Source organism: Suncus etruscus, chromosome 6 (genome assembly GCF_024139225.1).
Source record: "Suncus etruscus isolate mSunEtr1 chromosome 6, mSunEtr1.pri.cur, whole genome shotgun sequence".
Classification (NCBI taxonomy): Eukaryota; Metazoa; Chordata; class Mammalia; order Eulipotyphla; family Soricidae; genus Suncus; species Suncus etruscus.
In genome coordinates, this window is record NC_064853.1 from 34077303 (window position 1) to 34104942 (window position 27640).

Consider the following 27640-nt stretch of genomic DNA (forward strand, 5'->3'; position numbering starts at 1 on the left):
CCCTGAAACTGGAGCATTAGTTCCTAAGGCTGAGCATACACTTTACACTCATGTTGGGGTTTGATCCCCAACATACACACCAGGATCTCAGATGCAGTCATATAACCATGCACAGATGCACACACAGAGAGATATGTCCTTAACTGCAGATTCATTGAAACTACACATCAGACACACACACACACAAGAAACACGCACAAACAGAAAGATACATACACACACACACACACACACACACACACACACACACACACACACACGGCAAACCCCTACGTGAAAGCCAAGCTCTATTCTCCTACTGAGTGAGCCATGACCCACAGCACAGATTCCAAAAACTCTAGCCTCAACTGGGATGTCTGTGACCACCACAGCAGATTCTAACCCTCTGAACAGGGTTGGAAAGTGAGAACTGGGAAGCCTTAGTTCCCCCCATGAATAGTCCTTCTCCCAGGACTGAAATGCAACCTGCCTATTGCCTACTGCTTCACAACTGCTTTATCACTTCTTTCATGCAATTTTAGAACTGTTTCTGGAGGAAAGTCAGCTTGATGCATTAAAAGTCAAGCAACCCTAAGCCAAAGGCAAGAACTACTGGCTTCCCGGTTTTTTTTTTTTCCTCAGTGCTAGGGGTTTACACATGTAAAGTATGTGCTCCAACATTTGGTCACATCCTCAGTCCCTTCTCATTTTAAAGTTACAGTCACTTAAAAACTAAATGTAGGGGCCAGAGAGTAGTAGAATGGGTAGAACATTTGCCTTACATACAGCCAACCTAAATTAGATATCTACTCCAGCATCCCATATTGCCCCCCCAGCATCACCAGGAATGACCCAAGTGCAGAGCCAGGAGTAACCCCTGAACACTGCCAGGTGTGGCCCAAAACCCAAAGAAAGCAATAACAATAACAAAAAGCAGAATCAGAGCAACAACAGCACAGAGGCAGGGTACTCGCCTTGTATATAGCCTACTCAAATTTGATCCCTTGCACCCCATATGGTCTCCTTCATCTGGCCAGGAGTGATACCCAGTATGTTTGGTGATGGGATTGGTGTTGGGAAAATGAACACTTCAAATTTGACTGTGAATAATTTTTTAATCACTGTATCTCAATTTAAAATAAATGTATATATAATGTGTAAAGGGCTGGAGCGATAATAGTGTGTAGGGCACTTGTACTGCACATAGCTAGGTTCAATATCTAGGTTCACATATCCAGGTTCAATATCCGACACCCCATGTGGTGCCTTGAGCTCACCAGATATGATCCCTGAGTGCAGAGCCAGAAATCATCCCTTTAGCACCCAGGATGTTGCCCCCAAACCAAATATATATGTGTATACTTTTGGGGCAAATCCAGGAGTGCATGGGGCTTGCTCAGGGATTGATCACACCTATAGCATTTGGGAAACCATTGTGCCAGGGATCGAGAGGGGCAGAGTCAGCTGCATACAAGGCAAGTGCTTTAACTTCTATATCTTAAGTAAGATTCAATTTTTATTTCTACTGATATCAGATAAAACCCAGCTTTACTTGCTACAATGGCAATCTCTACAATCATCAGATAAATTATACATTTTTTTGTGGTTTTGGAGCCACACCTGGCGGTGCTCAGGGGTTACTCCTGGCTCTGTGCTCAGAAATCACTCCTGGCAGGCTCGGGGGACTATATGGGATGCTGGGAATCGAACCCAGGTCCGTCCTGGGTTGGCCACATGCAAAGCAAATGCCCTACTGCTGTGCTATATCTCTAGCCCCAAATTATACATATTTTATAAACTCTCTTGTTATGATCTTTAGTATATGTGGCGTGTTTTTGTTTTGGTTTGGTTTTGGTTTGTTTTGGGGGCCACACCTGGTGGTGCACAGAGCTTACTCCTGCTCTGCACTTAGGAATACTCAGAAGACTTAGAAGACTCAGGGGATTATATGGGATACAGTGAATTCGAGTTGGCCGTGTACAAGGCAAGTGACCCTATCCACTGCACTATCACTCTGGTCTAGCAATAATTTGAATATTGTTCAGAATTAAGGGCTCAAAGGCAGAGGTATTGAATGCATACAGTTCCAGCAATGCATGATCTTCCACCCAAACATCACTGGCTGTGGTCCTAGAATTCCCTGAGTCCTGCCAGAGGGTCCTGTTGGCCCCCAGTCCCATCACATTGCTGGGTATTAGCACTAAACCATCTGGCCCAAATGTCCAAATATTATTGCTAGGAAGTGTCCCTTTGGGACCCTGTGCATTGCTTAGGGAGCCCCACCCCCCAAAAGTTAATGAAAAACTAAGTGTTGGAGTCAAGAATGTATGTGTACTTTATCTCTATTTGGAGATTAAGTGAGTTTGTGAAGCCACTTACGCCTGCCTCTGGCTACAGATCCAGTCTAACAATTGTTGCTGCAGTGTCTGACTAGACCATAATTTCTGCCTCTAGATCTGTCCATTTCTCAGAGAAGGATTGACGCTCAACACAAGATTCATCTAACTTTCTTTTGCAATTCTATTAGTTTTTAAATCACACAGTTTGGGCGCTCTTTTTTGATGCAAGTCTGTTAAAAAGTCTCAAGTTTTCTTAGAGAACTGACCTCTTTGTATCACTATGCAATGCCCTTCTTTATCACAGATCACAGATTAATAGTCACCTCTGGTTGTTTTTGATTAGTGTGAGCAGAATATCCTTTGGGGGAGTGGGTTGTTGAATCATACCCAATGGTACTTCAGGATTATTCACGACTTCAAAGGTACTTAGGAAACCATGCAAAGATTGAACCAGGCCTCCCAAATGCAAGAGATGCACCTAGCCCATTGGGCTCTCTCTCTGGTGCAAAATAGTGCATCATTCTCCCTTTACTCTTTTTTTCTTTCCGCTGGTTTTTACTTCACACCTGTCAGTGTTCAGGGGATTCTCCCAGTGCAGTGCACTGCTATTCCTTTTTTTTTTTTTTTTTTTTTTTTTGGTTTTTGGGTCACACCCGGCATTGCTCAGGGGTTACTCCTGGCTGTCTGCTCAGAAATAGCTCCTGGCAGGCACGGGGGACCATATGGGACACCGGGATTCGAACCAACCACCTTTGGTCCTGGATCGGCTGCTTGCAAGGCAAATGCCACTGTGCTATCTCTCCGGGCCCTGCACTGCTATTCCTAATGGTTGTGCCAGCAATGCTCAGGAGACCACGCAGTGCCAGGAAACTGGTCTCTGGCATGGCCTTTGAGCCATCCCCCTGGCTTTATATTTACATTTTGCTGTTTTGAGTTGACTTTTAGAGCCACATCCAGCAGCTCTCAGAGCTCACTCCTGGCTCTGTGCTCTGCAGTCACACCAAGCAGGCTCAGGAAACTATATGTGGTACCCTAGCATATTTAAAGTCATTTGTTTCCCTTTTCCCTGCCAGATACCCAACAGGATCTTTCTCCAGTACTTACTTAATAAATCAAGTCAAGCACCTAGAGATATCTCACAAACCTGGGAGCCCCTAAAACTGAGACCCTGTGGAAGCACTGAACTCCTAAGCTTCCCCCAAAAGAGCCCAGCACTGGTCCAGAGTGCACAGACCTCCCTGCTCTGGCATTTCTTCCTTCCTACATCCTCAACCACTCTTCTAAATTATCTCTGAGCCTATCTTCTCTCCTTTTTTTTTGTTTTTGTTTTTGTTTTTTGTTTTGTGTCACAGCCGGGGGCACTCATGGGTCACACCTGGCTCTGTGCTCAGAAATCGCTCCTGGCTCAGGGGACCATATATAGGATGCAGGGATTCGAACCACCATTTGTTATGGATCGGCTGCATGCAAGTCAAACATCTTACTGCTGTGCTATTTCTCTGCCCCTCTCTCTTTCTAATTACTAGAATTCAAAACTAAATCCTATCTTTACTATTTATTATACTTTCTCAATAACATAGTTAACATATAGGTTTTAAGGGCAGAAAATATGAGAATTCAATTCCAGTTCTAATAATCAGCTGTGTTACTATAGTAACTAATTAAACTAAATATTGCAGTTTGCTCAACTGGAAAATAGGGATAATAAAAGCATCTTCACATGGTTGTAGTAGAAAGCAAATTAAATTAAATTTGTGAACTGTCTAGATTAAGACCTGACATACAACAGGTTTCTCCCGCAAAGTTAATTTCCTTCCCGATCTCTCTGGAAAATATTACTTAGTCCTGGTTATATTTTCTACAGGTCAACAGCTCATAAGAGAAATGAACCCCCAGCCCCTAGATATATTTAAGTATATCTATTTCATGAGCATCTACGAGCCTTATCATTCGGCACACAGCCCGCCCCTATAGCATCCTACACTGCACTTAGTCCTCTCATCTACAGGCATTTCCTTCACTTTTAAGCTAGGTTGGCAAAGGTTGGAAAGATATCCAACCTAGAAACCTGGAAAGATAGCTGGCCCCTAAGGTACACCCCAGTCCCTCAGTCTCTTCAGAAATGATTCCTGAGTGCTGAGCCAAGAGTAAGCCCAGAGTATCACTGGGTGTGACCCCAATAACAGCAAAAACTAGATTGTCAGGGTCAAGAGGTACAGTCTCTTAAGTAGCACTTGGGAGACTTTCCCTCAAAAAAATTAATAAGTGAGGGGAGGAACAAGGAGATAATACAAAGGTAACGCCTGTACTTAGCACATGACTGAGACTGGTCCAAATCCAAGCATGGCATACAGTCCCCTGAATGTCACCAGATGTGGTCCGAGCACAATAGATATGGTATAAAATTTTTTTTGGTTTGAAATAGCCTCAGCTGTTTGGGCCACATGAGAAATACATGAGCTCTTGCTATGAATAGCTCTTGTGGCAAGATTTCAAGGCAGCATCACCTTCTTGGCTTTTTGGCTAAGATCAAGTGCAGGGTTTTAAATGCAGCAATAGGTCAACTACCAACTGCCTCTTCCAGCTCTTCCTGACTCATTTTAACCTTATGTCTAGAGATCATCTACTCCTGTAACTTCAAACAGATATCTAAAAAACTACCACTGTAGAGAAAACATTCCCACTGAGAATCAGAAAGGGCAGCCCAGTATTTCTGATACCACCTTCAGACAGCTGTCAGATAAAAGAACCAGAATGATTGTATGCTTCACATGCCTTATAGTTCAATCTGCAGTAGACACACACACACACACACACACACACACACACACACACACACACACACACACATATAAACACACATCCAAAGGCGCATACGCTCATGACTTGCAGCTACTCCTTGTCAAGCTATAGCCAAGAAGCCACACAGAGGTCAGAGTCCCTCAACAAGGCCTTCAACTACAGACCTAAAATCCAACGCAAGCAACAGGGGTGAATCCAACCCAGTGTGAGAGGTGCAAAAAGTACTTCTCCATAGAAACACTAATGCAAGACATCTAAGGACCTAATGCAAGGTAGGGCCTGGGGTGCAGGTTAGGTGGAGAAGCTGGGTTCAGTCTGGGCTAAAAAGACCAGGCAACCAAAGTTCCATTCAGGAAAACAAAGCAAAATGAAAAAGCTAAAAAGTCACAGAAAAGACAAAGATGAATGTTATGGGCGAAATAAAAACAGCATCAATCCCAAACCCTATAGATAAAGCAGAGAAAGCTACACAAAGGTAATCAACCCGAAAAACCAAAATACATGTTTGAGAGCAGCCACAGACTGGCAGAATTTGGGCTTTCTTGAAGCAACAGCACATTTTCACTAGGTTTTCACATTGGGATTTTCCATGGCATGCAGTTTTCACAAAATACTTGGCTGTCTCAAGCTAGCACAACTTATAGTAGCAGAAAAACCCCTGGCCTGTGCCCAGAAGTGGACCCTAACTCCAGTCCCTCTCTGAAGAATCTGAGGGCGTCACAGCCATAAGCACCCCGAAAGCTAGTCCACAGGGCTTTCCCAAGGCACTTACTGGAGTCCTCCCACTGGAGTAAATGCAACTTCCACGCCGAATAATAAAGGAATCCTAGGACCAGGAAAAGGCAGAGGGCTAGCAGCAGATTGCGCACGAATACCAAGAGGCCCATCTTCACATGGTTCACAATTCCCTACATGACCTAAAAAATAAAAAAAATAAAAAGTTTAATTAGGCCTTAAAATATAAAGCAATCATCTTATTAATAAACTGTACCTTAAAAGTAAATATTTCTAGAGCCTTTCCAAATGAAGAATCACCAAAAATCCCCTCTAGTTCATGCCAGGGCTTCCTCCAACCTGCCTGCCCTTGTCTCAAAAAGTGCTTCCAAAGGGCAAGTCAGCACTCACCCACCCTGAGCCTTCTCTAGCCTTATTTCTATCCTTCAGCAATGGCCAACTCTGGACAATTGCCATCTCCCACATAAATGTCTTCCAGCCAACTACCCTCAGTGTGGCCCAAACCCGCCCAGCCACATGGCTGCACTCTCCCAAACCTTTTTTTACATAACATAATGTGATGGAATAGGCTTAATGTTCTCCTGCTTGGGGGCTGGAGAGATAGCATGGATGTAAGGCGTTTGCCTTGCATGCAAAAGGATGGTGGTTCGAATCCTGGCATCCCATATGGTCCCCCGAGCCTGCCAGGAGCGATTTCTAAGCATAGAGTTAGGAGTAACCCCCGAGTGCTACTGGGTGTGACCCAAAAACCAAAAAAAAAAAAAAAAAAAAAAAAAAAATTTTTTTTCTCCTGCTGCTGTCACAAAGTACCACCACCACAGCAGGTTGAAACTCTAGGAGTTTGATCTTGAGAGTCCAGAAGGCCCCATTCTCCAGCAGGGATGGATTCCCTTCACAGGTCTCTGGTGACAGATCCACTGCTGGCTCATTCAGGCTCTGGCCACGTCAGTCTTCAGTAGCTGTGAGGCTAAGACCTAGAAATGGCCACCTGCCCAGCCCTTGCTTCTAATTCCTTCCTGATTTCTGTGTGCCCTCCCTTAGGTCATGGAGCCCTAAATTCCTCCTGCTCAGGGTCTCTCCAACTTCTCCCCTCCAGCCTATCTTGGTCTTGCTTCCAAACAAACTTCTGATTTTCAGGCTCTTCTAATTAGAGTAGACCCACCTGCACAGTCTAGGCTGCCCCTCACATTAAGGTCCTAAACATAATCTCAACTGTAAAGTCCCTTCCTTTTTTCCTTCTTTGTTTGGAGAGCACACCTGGCAATAGTCAGGGATTACTCATAGCTCTGCACTCAGAGATCACTCCTGGTGGTACTTGGGGAATAATATGGGATGTCGGGTATCAAAATCCTGGCCTGCTCCATGCAAAGCTTGGGCCATACCCACTGTGCTATTGCTCTGATGCCATTAAAGTCCCATCTGTATGTAAAGTAACATCTTTACAGATCCCAGGTATTTGGGCATAAACATCTTTGGGAGGCCATTCTGCCTAATAACACTTTTCACTCTCAAGTCTCAATTTCTTTAGAAACAAGTAGTTGTTCCCTCAGTTGTAGCAGCTTCTAACTGTGCCCCTATTTACTCTGCAGCCACTTCTTGCTTCTGCCAGTCTCATCTGTGTCGTATTCCCTACACGTTCTTCTATTATTCACCAAACGTGGTTGTACTTGGGAACTTTAGAAGGCTGGGTTTGATCCATAACACCACAGATCCCCAGAGCAGAGCCACAAACAACCTCCACGCACAGAATCCTGAGCAGTCCCTGAGCACCACCAGGTGGACACAACCCCCCATTCAATAAAAATAAAGTAAAAAGGATGATGGAAGTTTAATTGTTGATGTGGTTACTTTGAGGAAAAGGGGTGGATCACAAGAAGCACTTTTTCCTTTATACACTTCTGGAATTTATTTGTTATAAGTCATATTTATTGCCTCTAGTTCCTTAATTTTTTTGGTTTTGGTTTTGGGGCCACACCCAATGACACTCAGGGATTACTCCTGGCTATGCACTCAGAAATCACTCCTGGCTTGAGAGACTATATGGGATGCCGGGGATTGAACCAAAGTCTATCCTGGGTCAGCTTTGTGCAAAGCAAATGCCCTACCGCTGCGCTATCACTCTGTCCCCTCTAGTTCCTTAATTAAAAACAAACACACACACACACACACACACACACACACACACACAATGTAGAAATGTAAGCTGGTAATTAAAAAAGAAAAAACATGGGCCAGAGAGATAGCATGGAGGCACTGACCTTTCATGCAGGTCATTGGTTTGAACCCATATGGTCCCCTGAGCCTGCCAGGAGTGATTTCTGAGCATAGAGCAAGGAGTGACCCCCTGAGTGCTGCCGGGTGTGACCCAAACCCTCCCTCTCAAAAAACCATACAGAATGTAGAAATGTAAGCTCTTTCAAAGCAATTTGAAGGTATCTACTGAAATTTGTAACATTCATATCCTACCTAAGCCATTAATTTTTATTCCTGAACTCTTTTCTTTTTTGCCTTGTGATGTCCAGAAAATACTCTTGGCAATGCTCAGGGAATCAGGCAGTACCAGGAACTAAACCCAGGCCTCTCCCACATAGAGCTCATGTCCCAGCTTAGTGAGCTCTCTCCACCCCACTATCACTTGCTCTTAAAGTAACAGCCAAATGAACATATTTAAAGATTCTGAGGTCTGGGGCTAGAGAGATAGCACAGCGAGATAGCACAGTGGTGTTCGCCTCACAAGCAGGCGATCCAGGACCTAAGGTGGTTGCTTCGAGGAGTCCAATATGGTCCCCTGTGCCTGCCAGGAGCTATTTCTGAGCAGATAGCCAGGAGTAACCTCTGAGCACCGCCGGGTGTGGCCCAAACAACAACAACAACAACAAAAAAAAAAGATTCTGAGGTCAGGGGCCAGAGAGATAGCGCGGAGGTAGGACTTTTGCCTTGCATGCAGAAGGATGGTGATTCGAATCTCGACATCCCATATGGTCCCCCAAGTCCGCCAGGAGCAATTTCTCAGCATAGAGCCAGGAATAACTCCTGAGTTCTGCCAGGTGTAACCCAAAAACCAAACAACGACAAAAAAAAATTCTGAGGTCAGAGCCATAGCACAGGTGGTAGGGCGTCTGCCTTTCACCAGGCCAACCTGGGACAGACCTGGGTTCAATCCCTGGCAACCCATATAGTCCCCCAAGCCTAGCAGAAATGATTTCTGAGCACAAAACCAGGAGCAACCCCTAAGCGTCACTGAGAGGTCCCCCCCCCCAAAAAAATTCTGTATCAGTGCTGGAACAATATATAGTACAGGAGGTAGGGCATTTGCCCTGCATGCAGGCAACCCAGATTCAATCCCCAGTATCCCATATGATCCCCAAAGCAATGCCAGGAATAATTTCTGAATGTGGAGCCAGAGTAATCCCTGAGCACCACAGTATGTGACCCTGGGGGGGAGGGGAGGGAAGACTATGTATCAGCTAGAGTTGGCACAAAACAGACAGCACATACAATCACATTACCCAAAGGGAATTCTTACTCACTCCAGAAGAGGATTAAGGAATCACAAAGGATGGGGCCAGAGAGATAGCACGGAGGTAGAGCGTTCGCCTTTCATGCATAAGGTGGTTTGAATCCCGGCATCCCATATGATCCCCCGAAAGAGCCTGCCAGGAGCAATTTCTGGATTTCTGAGCATAAAGCCAGGAGTAACTCCTGAGCGTGGCTGGGTGTGACCCAAAAAAGCCAAAAAAAAAAAAGGACTCACCATATCAGGAAGTGCCTCTCATGATGATATGGAAAGACAAGGTGATAAGTGGCTTATCTTGAGCCCAGCAAAAGCTGGCCAGAGACTCACAGAGAGGGGAGTCAATAGGAAAGAAAAATATAACAGCCACAAGGACCAGGAAGAGGGCATCCCTCTGACCCCTCTAATCAGCTGTTCACATCTGGAAGCAAGAGGACAAGGACGCCTGGGTGATGCAATCAGTTACCAGACACAGAGAAACATGGATCATTGAGGACAGAACAGGAAGAATATAATATTATGCACCCGTAGGGAACTCTTGTGAGATAGAAATCAAAGACTTGCATTCCCAGCAGCACAAAATACTAGGTGTCCTAGTGAAAACAATTAAAAAAGAAAAAAGGTATAAACATCCTGACTACAAAAGGCAGGTCCAGTAGCTTATTTGTTTGTTTTGTGTAATACCAGGGATCAATTCTAGGCCTTCTATATGCAAAGCTTGATCTTTACCACTATACCCCCAATGTGTGTGCTCCTTATTTTAATCTTAATTTTTTGTTTTTGGGCCATACCCAGTGGCACTCAGGAGTTATTCCTGGCTCTGCGCTCAGAAATCATCTCTGGTGGGCTCGGGGAACCATATGTGTTGCCCGGTATCGAACACTGATCTGTCCAGGGTCTGCAGCATGCAAGGCTAAAGTCCTACTGCTGTGCTATCCCTCCGCCCCATCTTTAATTTTTGGAACAACTTGAATGATTTACTATTGGTTTGCCACAAAGTTTCAGGAACAGTTTCATAGTCCACTCCCACCTACCTAGTGAAAGGTCTAACTCCCATCTCACTGTCCAAATGTTCTACCAATTTGTTCCTTTGATAAACAAGGGTGGCTATTTCTCAGAAACTTTATAGAATTCTTTATTTTAGAAGAGTGACCAAGTGTTGGTACTATTTCTTTCTGTCCTGAATCCCAATGTTCTCTATGAATTGTTACGGCCCTATACTAGAGAAATCTGCCATGAAATATTGCAAACTATTGCCAGATTAGCAGGAGAGCCACTTTTAAGTATGTGTGTGCAACTCAACCTTGGTAAGGCCAAGATGGGTAGAGCCATGCACACAGTTCACACAGCACTTATATAGGCTAGATACAAGATACACCAACTTATGGAAACAATTTTCTCATCTAACATACACAACACTTGCTAACCTACATAATGCTTAATGCATAACCTACATAATCAGTGATTAGTACATTCTGTTTCAAGTTCTGTTAGAGTAACTGGTTTTCAAATTTTACAAATTTCCTGGGGCTGGGGTGGTAGCACAGAGGTAAGGTGTTTGCCCTGCACATGGGCAACACGTGACGGACCCCAGTTCCTGGGTTTCCAGCATCCCATACGGTCCCCTGAGCCTGCCAGGAGCAACTTTTGAGCACAGAGCCGAGAGTAACTCCTGAGCAATGATGTGTGTGACCCAAAAACCAAAAACAAACAAACAAAAAACAGGGGGCTGGAATGGTGGCATGGAGTGGTAAGGGGTCTGTCTTGCTGGCACTAGCCTCGGATGGACTGTGGTTTAATCCCCTGGCATCCATATGGTCCCCCCACCCACCAAGCTAGGAGCAATTTCTGAGCACATAGCCAGGAATAGCCCCTGAGTGTCACTGGTTGTGGCCCAAAAACCAAAAAAAAAAATAATAATTTTACAAAGTTCCACATGGACATTTACTAATTGTTTCTGTGACCTCGTCCAGACTCTGCACCAGAAACCTGATCAGTCTGGCTCCTGATCAGTCAGTCTGCTTTGCTCTGCTCTAGCAGAGCTTTATGATTTATTGCCCATTTGTCTTTGCCCAGCTCCTAGGATGAGTTACTCAGAGGTCTTGCCTCTATCATTTACCACTTCTCCTAATCCTCACACTGACTACTGTGCCGACCCTGCCTGCTGGCAAGGGTCAGCTTCCCTCCTCCCAAACATCCAGGATCAAGGAAGTTCTCCCAGCTAATGACCAGGAACAGGTCCAGCGCTGATGACCAGAGACATTTTATTCCATTCTAACAATGCTTATCTAGGACAAGAGGAACTGGGATACATGCGAAGTGACAGGGCACTTTGTGGATGAGCAACCAGAGACCTGAGAAGCCAGGGAAAAGTGAAACATAAACATTGGAGATTGGGGATGTTTGGGAGCAAAACAACGGGTCATAAAAGTGACCTTACATCTCTCAACCAGAGCTCTCTGTGAGTGGCCTCTGATTATAGAGGGGTGATGTCCCTCTTTGTGCTGTCCTTCTCCATCTCTGGAGCAGTATCCTGAAACTTCTACTTCAAAGAGAATCCCTGGAACACTGGCTTTATGGCAAGGGTGGCAGGAAGGGGCTAGAATACTCATTCTAAGTGAGGGGATTCCATCTGCCAGGTGGGTCAGGAACAGCATCACAGGGGGATCCAATAGACTACAAATTGGTGCTTTGGTAGACACAGGATAGGGGTAGATTCAAAAGACTTGCCCGTTCCCTCCACAAATGATCATGAGAAGGTTAAACTCACTATTACCTCTCTCACTGTCTTTTCTTTTAAGGAAAAGGATCATCAAATGAAGAAGTACAACTAAGAAAAAACTGATTTCCAAAAGTAGATAAGATACAAAGCAATGGGCCGGGCGGTGGCGCTAAAGGTAAGGTGCCTGCCTTGCCTGCGCTAGCCTTGGACGGACCGCGGTTCGATCCCCCGGTGTCCCATATGGTTCCCCAAGCCAGGAGCAACTTCTGAGCACATAGCCAGGAGTAACCCCTGAGTGTTACCGGGTGTGGCCCAAAAACCAAAAGAAAAAAAAAAAAAAGATACAAAGCAACAAAAAGACTTCCAAAGATTTCAAGACCTAAAAAAGATAAAATTCCACTGCTAGAACAAAGCTTTGACAATATGTTCACTATAGTGGTTGTGTATGTGGAGGGGGCAGAAAGACACTCATCTTTTAGGAAGGAGGATTTGGCAGCATCCAAGAAAATTAACTGGACATGCCTTCACTGCACCATTTTTTTCAATAACACTACTTCTAAAAAACTATCCCAAGAGACTGAAGCAGATAGGGCATTTGCCTTGCATGCAGCCAATCTACATTCAATCTCTAGCATCCCATATGATCCCCTGAGCCCACCAGGAGTAATTCCTGAATGCAGAGCCAGGAGTAACCCGAGTTTCACTGGGTATGGCCCAAAAACAAATAAATAACTAAAGCAGGCAGGTTGACAGGGAAGGACTCCTCCCACATCTACTCTCATGACAATGAGTTCATGGGATATAATAAGTTATTGGGACATATTAAAATAAAAAAATGGAATTTAGGGGCCAGAGCAGTGGTGCAAGCAGTAGGGCATTTGCCTTGAAGAAGCTAACCTAGTATGGACCCCGGTTCCATCCCCTGGCATCCCATATGGTCCCCCAAGCCAGGAGCAATTTCTGAGAGCATAGCCAAGAGTAACCCCTGAGCATCACCAGATGTGGCCCAAAAAGGAAAAAAAAAAGGAATTTAAAGAAGTTACTCTTGTCATTAATCCTAAAATTACCAGGCCACAACTTGTGGGTACTAGAACTAAGGCCTGATAAGAGAAGCTCCAGCAGGAACAGAAGCCAGAAAAGGAAAGTTAAAGATCTACTGATCCTGACCCTTTCCCCTGGCAACTACAATAGAACTTTTTGTTTGTTTGTTTGTTTTTGAGTTACACCCAGGGATGCTCAAAAATTAGTCCTGGCTCTGCATTCAGACATCACTCCTGACAGGCGTGGGGGACCATATGAGATGCCAGGAATCAGACTGGGGTTCATCCTGGGTAGGCCGTGTACATACCGGGTAGGCCATGTACAAGGCAAATGCCCTAATGCTGTGCTATCGCTCTAGCTCCTACAAAAGCACTCTTAGCCTAGATAGAAAACCTCACATGGTCAGGATGGGATAAACCCTATATAAACCAACTTAAAAGAGAAGTGCACATGTGCTCTCTGGGCCCATGAACATGATCTCTGCATGCACATGTTACTCTCATTTCTCCTTGAGATATGGACTTTCCTACTTTCATGCTGAGTTGTGTATGGGAGCTCCTTCCACCTTTAGAGAAGCTCATATTCTCTTGAGCACATTTCTCTCTCCCTTTCTTATTCTCTCTCCTCTTCCTCAGAATTTCCAAATAAAACGTGTTTTTATGTCACTGCTCATCTCCCCCCAAGATTCTTTTTTTGTTTATTTGTTTGTTCGGCCACACCCGGTGACGCTCAGGGGTTACTCCTGGCTATGCCCTCAGAAATCGCTCCTGGCTTGGGGGACCATATGGGATACCAGGGGATCGAACTGTGGTCCGTCCTAGGCTAGCATGCACAAGGCAGACGCCTTATCACTATGTGCCACCACTCTGGCCATTCCCCCAGAAATTCTTTTGGGAGAGAAGGTAATGAACCTAAAAGCCCAGGGAAGGTTGTCACCTACAGGGCATCATAACTATCCCAAAAATATGCCAACCAAAAAACAAAGAGATGGCTATATTTAAATAGCTATTTAGTGTAATACTAGTTTGATGACTCAAAATACTCCAAGTGTATTTCAAAAGGGGTTGAATAAACTGACAGACCCACAAAATGGGAGGTTGTGCAGTCATAAAAGGGACTGTGTTCTCACCCCCATTTCTTTTCTGAATTTGTGTTTGTCTTGTTTTAGAGCCACATCTGGCAGTGTGTAGTGCCTACTCCTATTCTACTCCTTGCTCTGCACTCAGAAATCACTCCTAGCAGGCTCAGGGAACCATAAGAAGTGCTGGGGATCGAACTCAAGTTAGCTGCATACAAGGCATATATGTGCCTTATCTATTTACTATCTCTCTGTCCCCTTTCCAAATTTTTTGATGAAAAAGCCATTAAAGGGACTGAAGCAGTGGCGCAAGCAGTAAGATGTCTGCCTTGCACGTTGCTAGCCTAGGACAGACCATGATTCGATCCCCCAGCATCCCATATGGTTCCCCAAGCCAGGAGTGATTTCTGAGCACACAGCCAAAAGTAGCCCCTGAGCGTCACTGGGTATGGCCCAAAAACCAAAAGAGAGAGAAAGAAAGAAAGAAAGAAAGAAAGAAAGAAAGAAAGAAAGAAAGAAAGAAAGAGAGAGAGAGAGAGAGAGAGAGAGAGAGAGAGAGAGAGGAGAGAGAGAGGGAGGGAGGGAGGGAGGGAGGGAGGGAGGGAGGGAGGGAGGGAGGGAGGGAGGGAGGGAGGAAGGAAGGAAGGAAGGAAGGAAGGAAGGAAGGAAGGAAGGAAGGAAGGAAGGAAGGAAGGAAGGAAGGAAGGAAGGAAGGAAGGAAGGAAGGAAGGAAGGAAGGAAGGAAGGAAGAGAAGGGAGGGAGGGAGGGAGGGAGGGAGGGAGGAAGGAAGGAAGGAAGGAAGGAAGGAAGGAAGGAAGGAAGGAAGGAAGGAAGGAAGGAAGGAAGGAAGGAAGGAAGGAAGGAAGGAAGAAAAAGCCATTACATTTTGAGGCCCTAGAATAAAGGAGGACTGGGGGGGTCTCACTCTAGCAGGAGGAGCCTAAGAGTAGGAACTGATCAAGTAAGAAAATATATTGAGTGAGGAACCAAACTTCTCAATAACTGAGAGGGAAGGTACAGACATGGGGAAAAGAAGAAAACAATAAATATTTTGGTCTGTACTGAAAGTGGAGGTATTGGTGTGAATTGATGGACCTCTTGATCTAACACTCCAAAAATATAGAAACAAATTCAGAAGAGAGAGCAAAGCAAGTAAGGCACTTGCCTTGCATGCAACCAACTGACCCAGGTTTGATCCCTGGTACCACTTAAGATTCCCTGAGCACTGCCAGATGTCAACCCTAAGCAAAAAGTCCTGAGCACAGACAGGTGCAGCTCCAACTCCCCCTTAATATATACATACAGATGTGGGCAACACACATTTGCCTGTGTGTGCAGACATGCACTGAGATGCATGGGTGCATAACTCTGTCCACCAAAAGGATCTGGCAGCTGTCATAGTCCGGCAGCAATGAAGACTTCAAGTAGCTAAAATCTGGCTACTCAATACCACTCCCACGAATAAGAACAAAGGTCCCAGGGGGAATAGCTGGTCCCAGGGCTGTGCAGAGAAGGTGCGCAATAAACCTGGATTATCCCACTATTGCCAAAGAAGGAAAACCTCCAAGAGTGAGGACATGTCTAAAGGAAGAAACCAGCTGGAGTAACTAACAGGTTAGCCAGAGACAGAATAATTGAGTACCAAAATAGTGCCTTTGAATGAAATGATAACCCATTAAATAAGAATCCATAAATAGAGGGGCTGGAGATATCGCACAGCAGTAGGGCATTTGCCTTGTACACAGCCGACCCAGGACAGACCGGGTTTGATTCGCAGCATCCCATATGATCCCCTGAGCCTGCCAAGAGCAATTTCTGAATACAGAACCAGGAGTAACCTCTGAGCACTGCTGGGTGTGGCCCAATCTCCCTCCTAAAAGAATCCATAAATAGAGGATAAAGTACTCCCCTAGAATGGACTATCAACTGATACCATACAGAAGGAAAAATGTCATTAGAAAAAAATGCTTTGTTTTTATTTTTGTTTACTTATTTATTGGTTGCTTTGGGGTTACACTAGTGTTTCTCAGGATTTACTCTTGCCTTTGGGCTCAGAGATCACTCCTGGTAGACTCAAGGGACCACAAGTGGTTCCAGGGATCAAATTCAGGTGGACTGTGTGCAAGGCAAGCGTTCAATCTGCTGTACTACTGCTCTGACCCCTTTAAAGTCTTCTGTCTCTTTAGGGTTTTGTTGTTGTTGAGTTTTGATTTTAGTTTTTGGCCTACATTCCATCTCACATTGCTCAGAGCTTACTCCTTCTGGCTCTGTATTTAGGAAGACACTTGTTTAAATCATAAATAAGTGTATGTACATATATATATACATACACTCCTGGCAGGCTCAGGATGCTGGGATTCGAACCACCATCCTTCTGCGTCTAAGGCAAACGACCTACTGCTATGCTATCTCTCCGGCCCCCAATCAGTATATTTTTAATTACATGTCTCCACTAGAAACAATTTGTACACATTCCAAAGAGTAAAATATGCTAGAGATGGGTTGGAGTGATAGCACAGACGTAGGGCATTTGCCTTGCACATGGCTGGCCCAGGACAGCATCCCATATGGTCCCCAAGCCTTCCAGGAACAATTTCTGAACGCAGAGCTAGGAGTAATCCCTGAGTGCGGTCAGATGTGGGCCCCCCCCCAAAAAAAATATGCTAGAGGTCTAATATATACATATATCTATTTCCAATTTTTTTGTTTCCATACCAGATTATGCTCAGGCTTTACTCCTAGCTCTGTACTCAGGGATCACTCCTACTGGGGTTGGAGAACACTTCATAAAATGAAGTGTCTCTCTCTCCTCTCTCTCTCCTCTCTCTTCCTCTCTCTCTCTTCTCTCTCTCCTCTCTCTCCCTCCCTCCCTTTCTCTCTCTCTCTCTCTCTCTCTCTCTCTCTCTCTCTCTCTCTCTCTCTCTCTCTCTCTCACAGCTCCCTTCATAGCAATTTCTTTTTTTTTTTTTTTTGGTTTTTGGGCCACACTCGGCGTTGCTCAGGGGTTACTCCTGGCTGTCTGCTCAGAAATAGCTCCTGGCAGGCACGGGGGACCATATGGGACACAGGGATTCGAACCAACCACCTTTGGTCCTGGATCGGCTGCTTGCAAGGCAAACGCCGCTGTGCTATCTCTCCAGGCCCAGCAGCAATTTCTAATGTAGAAAGCAGCTTGAGGTACTGACTTGAAGTTTTCTCATATTCTCACCTACCTGCCTCTGAAACAACATTTACATCATAAAACCGTCTACACTGAAGTCCACAGGAGACCAACATCCATTTACATCACCGCCGCCTCCACTACAGCATGTCAGTGTGTGCTTCCTCCTCCTGCAGCATGTGCTCTGCCTCAGCATAGGGCAACAAGTTCAGGGGCCCCTGTCAGAAATCTGGAAGTCATTCCGACATGCCACTCCTACTGAGCCTCTCTCCACACACAACTGTTCATCAAGTCCTCCGATTTACCTCTTAAGCCTCCCTGAATCCATCGATCCAGCTGTCTCCACTGCCACCATCCTATTACAGGTCATTGAAGTCTTTTGCAGGACTACAATAGCTGCCAAATAAGCCTCCCACACGCATCCTGGATCCGCTCCAGTTCATTTTCCACACAGTACCCGAGGTGGTGCTTCACCCTGGGGCAGAACTCTCCTCCCAGGCCCAGCGCTCCTACAGGTCTGGAAGACGCAGCACAAGCAGGGCTTGTCCAGCTTTCTATGTCATTTATCACCCCTCAGCACCTCCCTACCCCATACTTCTCTTTACTAGGGTGTACCTGTGAGTGCAGAGGGGTCAGGAACCACTGCGGGCATGAGCCTGCCAGATGAGTGCTCAGATCAGGCAGCAACATGGAGTTCAGAGCCCACAGTGTCATGAAGGCCACCTGGGGGGACAAGTGTTTATGGCCACACCCAGCAGTGCTCTGGAGGCCATGAGGGATGGAAGCCAGGACCTCATACATGCTAGGCTTATGCTCTATCTCTTGAGCTACGTTCCAGTCTCTCCTTTCAGTATTTCTACCCTTCAGCTCAGATTCTGTGCATGCCTAAGATTTAAAAAGCTAATTAATGCACTATTTTTCATAATTTTATGTAGTATTCTTTCTAATTAGCAGTGCCTATATTTATATATACTTTCTGTAAAGTGGCCACAATCCTAATTAGTATTTCCAGTACTGAGCATTTTTTTTTTTTTTTTTTTTTGGATTACACTCAGCAGCGCTCAGAGGTTACTCCTGGCTCTACGATCAGAAATCACTCCTGGCAGGCTCAAGGCACCATAGGGGATGCCGGGATTCAAACCACCAACCTTCTGCATACAAGGCAAATGCCTTACCTCCATGCTATCTCTCCGGCCCCTTGAGCAATTCTTTAAAGTAATTGTTCACATCATATTAAGGAGAAACTGAGGCACAGAAAGAGGTAACTAGAATTACACTAGTAAATGACAGGATTCAAATACCAAAAAATCTGGCTTTTGTGAAATATACATATACATATATATGTATATATACATATATAAAGTCTTTTCAAATTAAGAATCATATCAGAGGGGCCGGAGAGATAGCATGGAGGTAAGGCGATTGCCTTTCATGCAGGAGGTCATCAGTTCGAATCCTGGCGCCCCATATAGTCCCCCGTGCCTGCCAGGAGCAATTTCTGAGCCTGGAGCCAGGAATAACCCCTGAGCACTGCTGGGTGTGACCCAAAAACCACACACACACAAAAAAGAATCATATCAGAACAAAAGCAAAAAGGAAGGCTGGAGAGATTAAAGCTCTCACCTTGCATGTTCAGTCCCTGGCACCATCAGGAGTAATCCCAGAACAGAGCCAGAAATAAACCCTGAGCACTCTAGTATAGCCCAACCCAATCTCCTCCTATCCCCCACCTCTCTCTCTCTCAAAAAAAAAAAAAAAAAAAAGGAAATAATACTAAATTAAAATTAAAATGCTACAATACAAGTAGGACAAAAAATGAGAAGGGCCAGAGGGAAGTCTAATAGACTAAGAGGGAAGACAATACAGGAAAAATTTAAATTTCTCCACAAATTCAATCCTGGTGAGTCCTATAAGCCAGATTAAATCCAGTGATAGAGCATCATTTTTATATGTAAGAGGTCCTGAATTTAATGACCAACACCACTCTCATATCCACATCCAAGTAATAAATCCAAACCCAAATTCATATCCAAATCTTACGGGGTTTTTTTGGCTTTTGGGTCACACCCGGCAGCACTCAGGGGTTACTCCTGGCTCTATGCTCAGAAATCGCCCCTGGCAGGCACAGGGGACCATATGGGATGCCGGCCTTCGAATCACCGTCCTTCTGCATGAAAGGCAAACGCCTTACCTCCATGCTATCTCTCCAGCCCCCATATCCATATTGTATTAGTAAATAATATATCTGAGAGCCCGGAGAGATAGCACAGTGGTGTTTAATCCCGGTGTCCCATATGGTCCCCCGTGCCTGCCAGGAGCTATTTCTGAGCAGACAGCCAGGAGTAACCCCTGAGCAACGCTGGGTGTGGCCCAAAAACCAAAAAAAAAAAAAATCTGAAAAGGAAACAAAGAAAAAGTAACAAAAATAAATAAACAAAGAAGATGAAACAAAAGCCTTTGGGGCTAAATAGTGAGGCAGCAGATAGGGCACTTGCCTTGCATAAGTCTGACCTGGGGCCAGAGCGATAGCCCAGCAGATAGGACATGTGCCTGGCACAGGCTGACCTAAATTCTATCCTCTTCCTCCTATATGGTCCCCAAAGCCTGCCAGGAACAAATTCTGAATGCAGAGGTCAAGAGTAACCACTGAGCATCTCAGGAATGGCCCCAAAACAAAACAAACCAAGGAACAAACAAAGACTGACCTGGGTTCAATCCCCAGCATCCCAAATGATCCCCCAAGTACCACCAGGAATAAATTTTTTTTTTGGTTTTTTTTTTTTTTTTGGTTTTTGGGCCACACCCAGCGTTGCTCAGGGGTTACTCCTGGCTGTCTGCTCAGAAATAGCTCCTGGCAGGCACGGGGGACCATATGGGACACCAGGATTCGAACCAACCACCTTTGGTCCTGGATCGGCTGCTTGCAAGGCAAACACCACAGTGCTATTTCTCCGGGCCCGGGGGAATAAATGTTTTAAAAAGTAAAAACAAGAGGCCGGCGAGGTGGCGCAAGAGGTAAGGTGTCTGCTTTGCAAGCACTAGCCAAGGAAGGACCTCGGTTCGATCCCCGGCGTTCCATATGGTCCCCCAAGCCAGAGGCGATTCCTGAGCGCTTAGCCAGGAGTAACCCCAGAGCATCAAACGGGTGTGGCCCGGAAAAACAAAACAACAAAAAAAGTAAAAACAAATAAGTAAAAAAAGATAAGCAAACATGAAAAATTAGAGAAAACTAAACTGAGTACCAAAACAGTTCCTTACATTTTTTTAGCTTTGAGACCATACTTCAGGGCTTACTCCTGGTTCTATACTCAGGAATCACTCCTGGTGGGCTCTGGGACCATATGGGATGCCACAGATAGAATCCATGGAACCCAGGTCAGCAGCATACAAGGCAAATGCCCTACCCACAGTACTATCACTCCACCTGGGGCCAAGACAATTCTTACTCCAAACTAACAGAGCCAAGGTGGTGGGATAAACTGCAGATCTTCAAGAAAGCAATGATAAGAAATAAGAAGGGGGACCAGAGTGATAGCACAGCTTTAGGGCATTTGCCTTGCACATGGCTGACCCTGGACAGACCTCAATTCAATCCCCAGCATCTATATGGTCCCCCACATCAGGAATGATTTCTGAGAGCATAGCCAGGAGTAACCCCTGAACGTCACTGGGTGTGGCCAAAAAAAAAAAAAAAACAAAAAACAAAAAAAAAAGAAATAAGCTCAAAAGTTGAGGGCCTGATCACCCACATGTAGTCTTCATATTTACTGCCTCTCAGCTCCAAAGTCATCCTCCACACTTGCTGTGAAAACAGATGTGGGCCCTCAAAATACTTTGTCTTTACCAGTGGCAGGATGTGAAACTGTCTAAAAGGGCACAAAACACAGGAATAAAAGGGCACTCAATGGAAGTGGTGGTGCAGCCATAAGGCATTTACCTTGCATGTGTCTGACCTAGGACAGACTGTGGTTCGATCCTCCCCCATCCCATATGGTCCCCAAAGCCTGGAGTGATTTCTGAGCTAGTAGTCAGGAGTAAACCCTGAGCGTGGGTGGGTGTGGCCCCAAAACAAAACAAAACAAAACAAAACAAAACAAAAGGGCACTTAAACATGTAGCTCCTGCAGCAAACTTGGATTCACCATCGTCCAGGGGCAGCGGTCAGCAGCAGTCTGCCTACAGCTTCTCTGCTATAGGGGTCTTGGGCAGTTTGACAGCAGAGTGCTCCAATGTGCAAACAGGGCCCCTAAGGACCAATTGTGAGGAGTCCCACCCTGCAGTTTCAAAGCCAAATTTAGATGGAAGGCTGCAGCTGGTGGAAGGTAGGTTAGGAGGCTACATGGAGAGGTGGCTGTGCTCCTACAGCCGCTATTTCTATATTCCAATCTGCTTCCAAATAACCATTATTGTATGTCAATCACCGTACAATCCACCCATTCAGAGTATATCTCAATGGCTTGCAGTTGATCCAGAGGGTTGTGCAAACATGACCAGGTTCCTTCCCAGAACACCATTATGCCAAAATGATCATTTGATCATTATCACCTCCCCAAATCTCTTACTCTCCCATCCTAACCTACTTTCTTTTTCTTTATCTAAATAGATTTTAAGCAACAAATAGACAGATGTAGCCTAGAGACTAGAACAGGCAAACATCTCAACATTTGTTATCACTAGAATCACACCTTGGCATAGCTTAATGACCTGCTTCTTTCTCTGAATATGCTTTTAAAGCACCAAGACAGATTGGTATCTTGTTTCTTTTCTTTTTTTCATGAGAGATAACATCTTTATTGCCCTGGCCAACAGATGTGGCTGCTAACCATTTACACATGCCATTCTTAGCTAGCCCTGCATCTTCTTTCATCCATGTCACCTCCAACCTCCATCATGGCAAAAGACCAGAAGGATCTTGTTTCTTTTTATTGTTAAATAACACTCCATTATATCAATAGAGCGTATTTTAATTATCCACTTGTCAACTGGTGGACATTTGGATCATTTCCCTTTGGGGCTGAACAATACTAAGAACATTTGAGTACAAGTTTTCCTGTAGACAAAATTATTCTGAGTCTATTTCAGGAATGGATTAAGATCTACAAAGGAGTAAAACATACCTGGACCCTCTGCTAACTTTACATTTAAGCAGTTTGTTGAAGAAGTATCAGGCTCTTTTCCAAAGACCATGGAAAAAGTTATTTGCACTCCATGTACCTAATAATATCCAAGGAACATAAAGAACTTAAGAAATTCAACAACTGGGGCTGCAGTGATAGCACAGCAGTCAGGCATTTGCCTTGTAGGCGGCTGACCTGGACAAACCTGGGTTCAACCCCTGGCATTCCATATAGTACCCTGAGCCTGCCAGGAGCAGTTGCTGAGTGAGAGCTAGGAGTAACCCCCTGAGCACTGCTGGGTGTGACCCAAAAACCAAAAAATATAAAACAAAACTCAACAACAAATAAACAAATCAATTTAACCATGTGTTCCCTGGACCCATGTACATGGTGTCGAAGCACATGTCATCAATATCTCCCCTCTTACTTTTCTATGCTCACTCTGGGAAGTGTACCCTGGGCGCTCCAGTGGAACTACAAGTTCTCTCTTGAGTACATTACTCTTTTTATTTTTATTTTTTTTGGTTTTTGGGCCACACCCAGCAGTGCTCAGGGGTTACTCCTGGCTATCTACTCAGAAATAGCTCCTGGCAGGCACGGGGAACCATATGGGACACCGGGACTCGAACCAATCACCTTTGGTCCTGGATCGGCTGCTTGCAAGGCAAACGCCGCTGTACTATCTCTCCGGGCCCACTCTCTTTTTTTTTTTTTTATCCCCAACCACCCCCACCCTTCTGCAGTACCTATGAATAAAACCTGTTTTTACTTAAAAAAATTTAAAAAGAGGGGTTGGAGAGAAAGCATGGAGGTAAGACATATGCCTTTCATGCAGAAGGTCAGTGGTTCGAATCCTGGCATCCCATATGATTCCCCGAGCCTGCCAGGAGCGATTTCTGAGCATAGAGCCAAGAGTAACCCTTGAGTGCTGCCAGATATAATCCAAAAACCAAAAAAAAAAAAAAAAAGAAAAGAAAAAAAGAAAAGAGAAGAGAAGAAAAAGAAAAAATTAAAAAGAGGGGCCAAAGAGATAGCATGGAGGTAGGGCATTTGCCTTACATGCAAAAGGATGGTGGTTCAAATCCTGGCATCCCATATGGTCCCCCCGAGCCTGCAAGGAGCGATTTCTGAGCATAAAGTCAGGAGTATCCCCTGAGCACTGCCAGTGTGACCGAAAAAGCAAAAATAAAAATAAAAATAAAAAATAAAGAGACAGAAGATTTGAACAGTCTCCAAAGAAAGTATACAGAAGAACAAATGTATATGAAAAGTTGCTTATCATTATCATTGGGGGGGGGGGGGTTTGGGCCATACCCAGCGTTGCTCAGGAATTACTCCTGGCTATCTGCTCAGAAATAGCTCCTGGCAGGCACAGGGGACCATATGGGACACCGGGATTCGAACCAACCACCTTAGGTCCTAGATCGGCTGCTTGCAAAGCAAACATCGCTGTGCTATCTCTCCGAGCCCTGCTTATCATTTTTTATCAAAATCAAAACCACATTACAGTACCTCAGACCTGTGAGAATGGTTGACATCAATAAGGCATAGCAAGCATTCATTCAATTTTAGAGCTGGTGCATCCCAACATGGACATGCAATTTCCTTCTTTTGCTTTATGGAGTTCTCGCTCCTCCCTCCCCAGTAATTGCTAAGCATTGCCAGGTGTGGCCAAAAAATAAATAGTTTTAAAAAATGAAGCATGTGAAGGGGCCAGAGCAGTGACACAAGCAGTAAGGCAAGTCTGCCTTGCACATGCTAACTTAAGACAGACCACGGGGGGCCGGGCGGTGGCGCTGGAGGTAAGGTGCCTGCCTTACCTGCGCTAGCCTAGGAGACGGACCGCGGTTCGATCCCCCGGCGTCCCATATGGTCCCCCAAGCCAGGAGCGACTTCTGAGCGCATAGCCAGGAGTAACCCCTGAGCGTCACCGGGTGTGGCCCAAAAAAAAAAAAAAAAAAAAAAAAAGACAGACCACGGTCTGATCTCCTGGCATCCCAAATGGTCCCCCAAGCCAGTAGCGATTTCTGAGCGCATAGCCAGGAGTAACTCCTGAGTATCACTGAGTATGGCCCAAAAAGCAAAAAGAATAAAATAAAATAAAGCATGTGGAGAGCAGAAGTAGAGCATTTGCCTTGCACCCAGGTTCAGTCCCCAGCATTCCATATTGTTCCTGGCAGGAACAATTTTTGGGGGGCGGAGGGTTTGGGTCACACCCGGCAGCGCTCAGGGGACCATATGGGATGTCAGGATTCGAACCACCATTCTTCTGCATACAAACACCCCACCTCCATGCCATCTCTCCGGCCCCAGCAGAAATAATTTCTGAGTGCAGAGCCAGGAGTAACCCTGAAGATGCTGGGTTCGAGGGAGAAAGAGAAGGAGGGAAGGTGGAAGGGGAGGGAAGGAAGGAAGGAGAAAGGGGAGGGAGGGAGGAAGAAAAAAATAAGAACCCAGGTACAACATAATAGAATTGATGGGGGGGGGGGGCCAAAGAGATAGTACTACACATAAGGAGCATGCCTGGTTTATGGTCAATTATAGTTTAACTCTGAGCACCAATATGTTATAGATAGTCTCCCAAGTACCAGCAGGATCAATACATGAGCATAGAGCTAACAGTAAGCCCTAACACTGCAGATGTGGCCCCAAAACAAGTAAATATGTTCTCAAGGAAGAGACTGTGGAATGGGAGAAAAGGTTGAGGAGGTGCAAAGAGCAAAGGGCTAATTTTTTTTGGTTGTTGTTGTTTTGGGTCACACGGCAGCGCTCAGGGGTCACTCCTGGCTCCACGCTCAGAAATCGCTCCTGGCAGGTATGGGGGACCATATGGGATGCCGGGATTTGAACCACTGTTCTTCTGCATGAAAGGCAAACGCCTTACCTCCATGCTATCTCTCCGGCCCCGCAAAGGGCTAATTATTTGGTGACTTATTTTTCAACAATATTTTTAAAAGCTGAGGCTGGGGATACAGTACAAAGAATTGTATGTATATGTGTAATGAAATATGTATTTTTAGGAGGAAGGATTATATGGATAAGGATTTTTTTTTTTTTGGTTTTTGGTTTTTGGGTCACACCCGGCAGCGCTCAGGGGTCACTCCTGGTTCCAGGCTCAGAAATCGCTTCTGGCAGGCTCGGGGGATCATATGGGATGCCGAGATTCGAACCACCGACCTTCTGCACACAAGGCAAACGCCTTACCTCCATGCTATCTCTCCGGCCCCAAGGATTTTAAAGATGTATTTGTGTGTGTATGGAGAGCAAGTACAGTGAACGTAGGCTTTGCATACAACCAACCTAGGTTCAATTCTAGTAATTCTATGTGGTCCCTCTAGTCCTGCTAGGAGTGATCCCTGAGTGTAGTGACAGGAGTAAGCCCTGAGGTCACATCTGTCAGGTGTGACCGAAGACAGAAAAAAACAAATGTATTTGTAGCATTAAATGTTTTTGTTTTGATTTTTTGGGGTGGTTTTTGGGTCACACCCAGCAGCGCTCAGGGGTTACTCCTGACTCTGCACTCAGAAAACGCTCCTGGCATGCTGGGAATCAAACCAGGTCCCTCCCGGGTTGGCCACATACAAGGGAAACGCCCTACTGCTGTGCTATCTCTCTGGCCCCAAGCATTAAATATTTATAGACATTAATTTTATTTTATGTAGTATATTTTATATCATATTTATAAAGTACTTTTACATGACTATAAGAGTAATAAATCTGGGTGATATATTAAAAGAATTGGGGTGCATGACTTCCGGGCATGACTTCCAAGTATGCTCTAGTACCACACCTCCCCAAGGATGGCCAGGAGTGGCCTAGTGGCCCCTGACACACTAGTCTGTGCAGCATGACAAGGCTAGGCCCCAGCATTTGAACCATTAGGCCCCTTCTGCAAGCCAAGTACTGGTGGGAGTGGCCCCAGGTTCCCAAACAGTAACTATAGAAGAAGAAAGAGGTACTATGTGACATTCCCCCAGCAGCAATCAGCTCTGATGTCTGATTCGCATTTCCATGGTGACCAACCCCATTAAGCATCTTTCCATGTGCTGTCCATTGTAATCTCTCCCCTTCATCACTATCATTGTCATTGATGACAGTGCAATGATCCAGCCTTCCTTGCATGCCTGGCTGTGATGCTCCACATTCCAGCTGTTGTGCTCACCAGGAGTTGTACATCAGACTGCTGTGCAATGGTGCCCACTGGGACCTGCACTCCCTCAACTGTGGAGGTACTCAAACTATGATGGCGGTGCTCACTGCAATGTATCTTGCTAGCTGGATGCTCACTGGGGTTCACACCCTTTCTTTGGTGATGATCACATAGATCTGGCGATCATACAGTCAGAGATCACTTGAAGGGGGGGGGGGGTGGACTGTCCAGAGATCATAGACAGCAGAGTTGCCAAGACCAAGCTCAGCAAGTGTGGGACACTGGGGATTTCAACTAGTGACCACATACTTCTAAACAGATTAATCAAGGAACACAGCTATTACTGGGACAGTTCCTGTACAGGTTAGTTTGCCATGTATCGATGTACATACAGAGAAGTGTTTGGTTCCTTTGATGTTGAACTAGGGTTTGGTTATTTCGCGGTTCCCAAAAGGAAAAAAAAATCCCATATCCTGTATCCAATAAGGACAGGGAAGCAGTTTCAGCTTTATTAGTCTGCAGTAAATAATCCACACAAATATAAATGTAATACAAGGCAAGAAACTCACACTCAAGCAGTTCACAAACAAGCCAATTGCTCCTCCCAAGGAAGCCCCAAGCCTGCAGGAAAAAAAGCTCTCCCTCTTTGCTTTCCTGGCTCCCCTTTATTCTGCTCCAAACCACACCCCTTCCCACTAGGGGACAGGAGAAAAAGCAGGCCATGAGAACAGATACAAATGAGAACTATTACAAAGACCTCTATATACCTCCCAATACAGCATAAGGACAAGCATGCAGCAAAAACTCTAAAGACACGAAGGGGAAACCCAGCAAGGTGAAGGGCACAGTATGCTATCTTGTGAGCATATGGCTACCAGTTCAGACCCTCAGTGTCAAGCATGATCCTGACTCCTCTGAAGTCCGCAATCCCTGGTGTCGCAGCAATTTCTGGCTGAAACCCCAGTCAGGTATGTGTGTGTGAGGATCACATATAACAGGGTGA

The 27640-nt window shown here is 45.3% G+C and overlaps 1 protein-coding gene across 2 annotated transcripts in view; it reads right to left on the minus strand.

The window, feature by feature from the left end:
* ST3GAL3 (ST3 beta-galactoside alpha-2,3-sialyltransferase 3) overlaps positions 1 to 27640 on the minus strand; it is a 246338-nt gene that overhangs the window by 203069 nt on the left and 15629 nt on the right. For both annotated transcript variants that reach the window (XM_049774906.1, XM_049774905.1), the window contains exon 2: positions 5893 to 6037. In XM_049774906.1, the coding sequence (XP_049630863.1) occupies positions 5893 to 6007 (115 nt within the window). In that variant the 5' untranslated portion in view covers positions 6008 to 6037. The remainder of the gene's footprint in view (positions 1 to 5892; positions 6038 to 27640) is intronic.